The sequence below is a fragment of the Protobothrops mucrosquamatus genome, unplaced genomic scaffold, assembly GCF_001527695.2.
Source record: "Protobothrops mucrosquamatus isolate PMUCROS unplaced genomic scaffold, P.Mucros_1.0 scaffold1017, whole genome shotgun sequence".
In the NCBI taxonomy this organism is placed as follows: domain Eukaryota; kingdom Metazoa; phylum Chordata; class Lepidosauria; order Squamata; family Viperidae; genus Protobothrops; species Protobothrops mucrosquamatus.
Window position 1 is genome coordinate 482,465 of NW_015387253.1, and position 8,043 is coordinate 490,507.

The window sequence follows — 8,043 nt, forward strand, 5'->3', positions numbered from 1 at the left end:
CTACTCTGCAGTTCTCTTTTTTCCCCTCTTACTCAGTGTTTCTCAACCTTGACAATTTTAAGGCATGTGGACTTCAACTCCCAGAATTCCACAGCCAGCATTGCTGGCTGTGGAATTCTGGGAGCTGAAGTCCACATGCCTTAAAATTGTCATGGTTGAGAAACACTGCGCCGGTCTTACTATTACACAGTAGCAGGTAATCTTTCCAATGAATGTGGACTCTAACTTCCATAATAGCTCTGCCACTTCAGAACTGTTAGATTTGTAACTCAAATGAATGTACATTGCTTATTCTTGCTTTAGGAAAATACATTTATATTAGAAAGTGTTTCTGAAAATAATTTAGTAGAATTTAGCAATTTAGTAGAATTTCCAGCTCTTAGAGATTGTCTTCAAATACTAAAAGCGACAGTAGTTCTGTGGCCATAAGAAAAATTTCCAAAATCTGCTATATGGTAAAGATCAACTTATAGAGAATCCAAACTGGATTTCAATTATCATTTAAAATTAATTGCATCACTGCACTACTCAGATTGTCATTGTTCATGACTAATGGGGCTTATGCAGTTTGTGCAAAAACCTTGTAGTCTTGGTTTTGTTGTAAACTAGCTTCTTAGTTCCTATTTATACTTTTATTCCGTATTACAGAATTGCACTTTTGTGTATGTTTGCTTATGGTGGTGAAAGAAAATCTATTTCCAAGCAAAGATTTTATACTACAACTTTAGCCAGCTACCGTCCCAGACACTTCCTGGTCCTCATGTTGCTTTCTAAAGGGTAGAGTGTTGATAGTGTGAATTGGATTCATTCTTGTGATATTTACATTTTAGAGTGCTTTTGATTTTTACTGTTAAAATATGTGCATGTTAGGAATTTAAGTATGTATATGATCAAAAATTAAGGAAGCCTACTTTCCATTTAAATAACATTTATTAATCAAAAATCAGCCAAAGATGTTCATTGATTTGAATCTTAAAATGTCAATGTACATGTCTGATAATTCATATACTGACCATCACACTTCAGGTTAGGAACAAATTCCAACACTTTTTGTAGATGTTAACAACCGGCATGCAAAGAACCACAGGATGACAAAATAATATTCAGAGAAGCATTATTCAGAGTCTGCTGTTCCATGACTGTAGGGATCTGGACATCTCCAGGAGTACCCCCAGCCCTACAAATTCCTGAATATATTTCATTTTCTAGAAGAAAATCTGTTGTGTCTTGTACTTTGCATGTACATGTTTGTAAAGATACTTTTCAGTAGTGGCATCAGATAGCGAAGGCTTTGCCCATTTCAAGAGATTCAACATATCCCAAATCTTCAGAAGTCAATTGAAACAATATTTTGATTTTTTTTTCTTAGTAGGCTGCTGTTTGAGCCTACCTTTCTGCTATTTCTATGAATTTCCTTTAGGGCTACTTTTTGGAAAGTTGTGGTATACACAGTTTATTAATGAACTTACCCACCAAGATTATTCAATGCTTAAAAAATAAGATTAAAAGAACAAAACAATTACCAAAAGAAAGAAAGAAAATTAAATGTATGCTTATCTCCAATAATGCTTGAGGAATTTTTGTATGAATTAATTGGATTTAATTCTCTCAGGATTGTATGTAAATGGAATATAATAAAATAAAAACATACATAATTGTCCTTTGGGCTCCTCAGCTTTCCCAAAATTATGATGTCATATGTGCATTTTATAGGCATGTAACTTAAGAAGTGTCTATTTTGAAACAGTGTCTATCGTAGAAATCATACTCCATTATATTATTAAATAAATATTATATTATTATTAACAGACATTTACAGGACAGTAATATTTACTTATGTGGAAGTTAATTCCATTAAATTCAGTGAGATTCTTGATTAGACAGATACTTGCCTGCATACTCATGCTATTCTTTTTCAGGGTGAGCAATGTTATATAAAACTCAGAAAACCATATGAAGTAATGAGCAAAATAAATTAAATGTAAGAGATGAAAGGAAATCTGATTAAATCTAGTTTATACCAACATCATTCATTATAGCACTCCTTATACTTTCTATCCTTGCAAATCATCCTGAGATTTTCCTATCATGCACCTCATTGCCTTTGTCCTTAAATTGCTCATAGTACTACAACTTAATGAAACCACAATTTTCTTAGTCCTCTTATGCCATTTTCATGCCATTCAGTGTCCTTTATATATTTACTTTTAAAACCTGATCATAATTCATTTTGCCTATGTGACCAATCCACCTCAGAGTACTTCTTTCAAACTGATCACTTATTTTTGCATTCAATCCACCTTCATTTATCATCCTATTCATTCTTAACCCTACCTCTCCTTGCTCTATCACACACACACACACACACACACACACACACACTTCTTAAATAACCACTTCCTGCTGCATTTAAATTTCTCCTGGCACACCAAATTTTCACTTCCATTTAATAAAGTACAGTCTTACGCATAGCTATCATTCTTCACAACAAGACAGTCTAGTAGCCTATTCTATTATCCATCCATTTTCTCACCTTTGTAACTATTTTTAAACTACATAAAACTTACCTACTTGATCTCATTTTCATCCCATAACATTCACTCCATTTTCACTTGCAAATCACAACTACCTTGCTATTTGACATATTCATTTTTAGATCCATATTGCTCATAGTGTCATGTAGTCTTAATACTCAGTGCAAAATGTTCATATTTTCATGCAGCAACATGTCATGATTTGTATATAAAAGTACATGCTCAGCCAACCAAAATTACAAGTCCCCAACCAACATATGCCCAACATCATTGTAAACATTTATTGCACATTTACTCATTAATAAATGACTAAAGGAACATCAGACAGTGAAATCAATCAGAAATCAATAGAATAGAGTTCCAAGGGAACTTGGAGTTCTTCTAGTCCAGCCCCTTGTTCAAGCAGCAGACCTTATATCATTTCAGACAAGTAACTATTCAGTTTCTTCTTAAAAACCTCCAGTGATGAAGCACCCACAATTTCTGTTTGCAAACTATTCCACTGGTCCTCACTGTTAGGAAGTTTCTCCTTAATTCCAGGTTGCTTCATTCCTTGATTAGTTTCTATCTATTGTTTCTTGCCTTGCCCTCTGTGCTTTGGAAAATAAGTTGACCCCCTCCTCTCAAATACTGGAATACTACTATCATGTTCCCCCCTAGTTCTTCTTTTCTCTAGACTAGCCAATCCCAAATCCTGCAGCCGTTTTTCATATGTTTTAGTCTCCAGGCCTTTAATCATCTTAGTTAATAGCTTTGGTTTATTTTATATTCTGTGTGAAACATTTGCTAAGCATTTAATTTGTAAACACACACCCTCTATTGTTCTTATTGAATTCACCATGAACTTTCAATTCTTTACTCACACCAAGCATTCAATACTCCAAGGCGTTTATCATGCTTTTTTTTTCTATTCAGCAAATGTTCAGTATATTTTCTCATAGTCATACATTTCTCCACTAAAATGCAAAAATTTTGTCTGCATCTCACAGTATGAAGCCTGATCATATTTCCAATATTCTGCTATCACTATTTTACTCTTGTGCCCTGTCACTCAGAATTCTGCCAAAATAACTTTCCAGGCCTTTTCAAATTAATTCCTGTAATATAATTTTTATAATCATTTATACCTTTATAACTGTTATACTATTGCATTCTGTGAAATGAATAGAATTGTCAGAATAGAATAGATCTGGAAGGGACCTTGGAGATCTTCTAGTCCAGCCCCCTGCTCAAGCAGGACAACCTATACCATTTCAGGCAAGAAGTCTCTTCTTAAAAACCTCCAGTGATTTCTGAAGGCAAGCTGTTCCACTGGTTAATTGTCCTCACTGTTAGGAAGCTTCTCCTTAATTCCAGGTTGCTTCTCTCTTTGGTCAGTTTCCAGCCATTGTTTTTTGTCCTGCCCTCTGGTGCTTTGGACAATAATTTGACCCACTCTTCTTTGTGGCAGCCCCTCAAATACCCCTATTTCTTCTTTTCTTTAGACTAGCCAAACCCAAATCCTGCAGCTGTTCTTCATATGTTTTAGTCTCCAGGCCTTTGATCATCTTAGTTGCTCTTCTCTGAATTTTTTTTCCCCAAACTCTCAACATCGTTTTTGTGATATGGTGACCAAAATTGGTTGCAGTATTCAAGGTGTGGTCTTACTAGGGTTTTATAAAGTGGTACTAATACTTTACATGATCTTGATTCTATGTCTCTGTTTATACAACCCAGGATTGTATTAGCTTTTTTGGCTGCTTCTGCACACTGCTGGCTCACTGTGAGTCCACTGTAACTAGGACTCACAGATCTCACCTAATCTGTACTTAAATCTTTGATTTTTCCTGCTTAAATGTAAAACTTTTGATTTTTTTCACATTAAAATTCATTTTGTAGGATAGGGCCCATTGTTCAAGTTTTGTCAAGATCTTTTTGGATCCTGAGCTTGTCTTCTGGGGTGTTGGCTATTCCTGCCAGTGTAGTGTAATCTGCAAAACTGTATTGACCAATGAACATAAATAATCATCAATTTAAATGTAAAAATTGTAAATTAATGCAGAAATGGCTTTGAATGGATCTAAGAACAAAGCCAAATAAAAGTGATAAGGAATAGAAATAGATGGATCCATTAATCTTTCTCACTAAATAAGTGTTGTGCTTTTAGTTAATGGAACTGAATAATCAGAGATGAATGGTTGCGATCAGTTCAAAGATTAGAAGGCAGAGATGGTAAGAAAGAAAACAGCTTTGAGCTTTGATAGTTTTGTTTCTCCTGCTAGACACCTGTACAGCTTTACAGAGAAAAATGCTTTGTTCTTCACAAACGACAACCAGAAATCTATAACACGTCTCAATTTAATGGCTCAACACTTTTAAGTACAATCTTTTCAGGCATATCTTTTATCTTTCTGAGTACTTCACTTTTCATTATGATAATGTTTCTGGAAATGAAAGCAAAACTGCATTTGCCCAGACCAAAAAAATAATAATAATGTTAACGTTATTGTTGTGCTTCTCTTTAGATCTATCTAAAAATAGATGTAGGAATCCATCATTCAAAGTTGCTGCTACTGTATTCTCTATGTCTCCGTACACATGGGGAGAGACTGTATTTGTTTCTTTTTAGCATTTGCCAGCATTGAATTGGTCCTGCTGTACTTCTACACAATCAAATTGTTATGTCATAAAGTCTCTGATATGGCTTTGATATGAAACCATGCATTTTTCTTCATGTTTTGAATGCTCAACTGGGCATTCTTAAATGCAACAGATCTTTTCTTTCAGTTCCACACTACAGAGATGTGCAGTAGGTAAGGTGTAGAACTAAAACCAGGGAGAGCCAGATTCAGGTTCATTTTTAGTCTTAGAAATCTATTAGATGACTTTGGGACAATTTTCCCTAAGGTGCTTTTCCAAAAAGCGACTGGAGTTTTTTGGTTTTTTCCCTTGAAAACGTTTCACTTCTCATCCAAGAACCTTCAGCTGACAATCTTTGGGACAACCATGATTGAGAATCTCAATCAGCACTTCGGGCTAATTGTTTTCTTTCAGCCCCACCTACTCTCATGGTTATTACTGTTGTGGGGGGCCGAGGTAATATGCAGTTTGTTAGATATACCATCTTGAACTCTTGGAGAGGCAAGATATAAAGATTAAAACCACTCAACAGAAACAATGATTCAAGATACATAGGGAGGAAAATATATTAAAATCTGGTAATGTATCCTTCTGTGTAGGTGTCCCTGGAAATCAAAATTCAATGTGAATAAAACCAGATACACTATACTTATAGAGAAATCTTTTACTTGGACAGATGCATTCTATTGAGTTCCATGGCCGACAGTAAATCAAGTTGCTTTGTAAAATAGGATACTGCACAGTTGTTGACAGCTGTTAGGTGTTCACAACTGTTTAATTCTTCAAATAACTTGCTAGTTCCCCCCCTCCCTATTGCAATCTGGAGTTTTGCAATTACCATTCAACTGTATAGATCTTTCATTATACCTAGTGCTTCAACAAAGCCTAAAGGAATTTGCAAATGAATCTAAAAGCTAAACATTCAGACTCCAATAAAATCAATGCACATTTTTAATATTGCTGTAGAGTAAATGGGAAGAAATGGTCTCTAGCTAAGGAAAAAGTGCACCAGCACAGTGATAATGCTTAATTCTATCATTAGATAACAATTTCAGCATTTGATAGTCTTTGCCTTCAGTCAGAACTATTTATATCATATAAGTCTCCTACTCAGATGCCAATAGAGTGGTATTTAAAGAAATCTTATTCAAGGTTTTCTTGGCATCATTCATCCTGAACATCAACTATAAAATGAAATCATGAATGGTAATTTAGCACTACCTAACAGCATATTTATGAAATAAATTTATTAGGTATAAGTAATATTACACAAAGTAGAAGTATGAACGACTGCCTGGGATATTGTTGATGTATGACAGTTAGTTGTAGATTATGCAATTTGTTAACACTAAGCATTTTCTAAATATAAGTTTTATTAAGAATTTTTATTATAATAGTAAAACTTAATACAAACTAAACTTAAGAGACAAAAAGAGAAAAAATAAAAAGTGCAGAAAAAAGAAAGAATAAAATAAAGAAATGCATAAAGAAGTGATTCTTCACAACAAGTATAAACAAATTTAGTAACATAGATGTAGTAATTCAATAAATACAAATTAAAAGAAACTGGAATCCATGTGGTATACTGTGCTTTAGCTGAACAACAAATTATATCAATGTTACTCATGCTCAGTACTGAATGAAATATTATCTTTCTGGTACTAATCTTTTCTGTTCTGGCCTTTTAATGAAGAAATACAATAATTTTTGAAACATTTATATAACATCTCCATGTAGGATTATTTTTTTAACAATGAGTACTTAAATGCTATCTTGGTTTACACCTATTACATGAAGATAGTCAATCAGAGATTAGATGTCCTTCTTTGTTATGAGAACTAAGTACAATGACCACGTTGACAGATTGTGTAAGTCTGAATAACAATTTTGCCAGGAGCAGCAATAGTAAAGATATGGTTTTTATACTCTTCCTGCTGAGTGCTGATGGAAACATAATTAGTAAATAGTAGGCTTCATCTACTAGGAATCCAGTGGGGGTTTCTCAGGGCAGGACTTAGGAGAGAATTCTAAGACACCATATAGCAAAATGAGTTCTCAATGGGAAGGGCAAATTCAGCAGAATTAGGTGTCTTCCGTTTTTACAGATATACTTATTGAGACAAGGCAATTTTATGTTTGGACAAGGCCCTGAAAAGGAAAGTGAAACATTGGAAAAGAAAAACTTTCCTTTGCTACTCAATTTGTGATACCTTCAAAGAAAATCTTTCTTACTCCCCATTCCTCTGCAGGTTAGTTATGATGGAGAACTTCACAAACACCCACAGCTGGAAGCTGACTTGGCAGCAGTAAGAGAAATCTATGGGCCAAATGCAGTATCTCTCAGGTTGGTGTGTCTGTTTCTCTATTCAGTTACCTATCCATTGAATTACCAACATTCCTATCAGGGGTGTCCAAATTGATTTGTTCAAATTTATTCAAAAGAATTCCCAATTTTTTTCTGACTCAGAAATCTGAATCAATTCTGTCTGAGTCTCCAAACCTGATTCAATTTGAGCTAGTTTAAATCATTAAAATATTGGTACATACATTGTGTTGTCCCAATCAATCACAATACAGTCAAGTATGATTAGTTTGACTAATGAGTTCACCCACCCCCTTGGTTTCCTTTATTAAATGACTTCATCCTTTCAATTAGTTCAGGGTGTTAAATGTTTGCTATTAAGAATATCTATGTAAGAAAGGAAAAGTATGGATAAACACTTATATTTTGACAAAAAAGAGAAAGTATTTCATCAGAAATATGATGAAAGCTAAAGAATGAACATACAAATCTAGCTATAAGATGGACAGCCATTTGCATTAAACAACTAAAAAAAGAAATATAATTATAATTAAATAGCAATATAATTCTCTTTTCTTCATAAGGAAA

General features: G+C 34.0%; 1 protein-coding gene across 1 annotated transcript in view; it reads left to right on the forward strand.

Moving 5' to 3' along the window:
- Positions 1–8,043, forward strand: part of PARP8 (poly(ADP-ribose) polymerase family member 8) — an 87,064-nt gene that overhangs the window by 14,577 nt on the left and 64,444 nt on the right. The window contains exon 6 of the mRNA XM_029284844.1: positions 7,403–7,497. Within this exon, the coding sequence (XP_029140677.1) occupies positions 7,403–7,497 (95 nt within the window). The remainder of the gene's footprint in view (positions 1–7,402; positions 7,498–8,043) is intronic.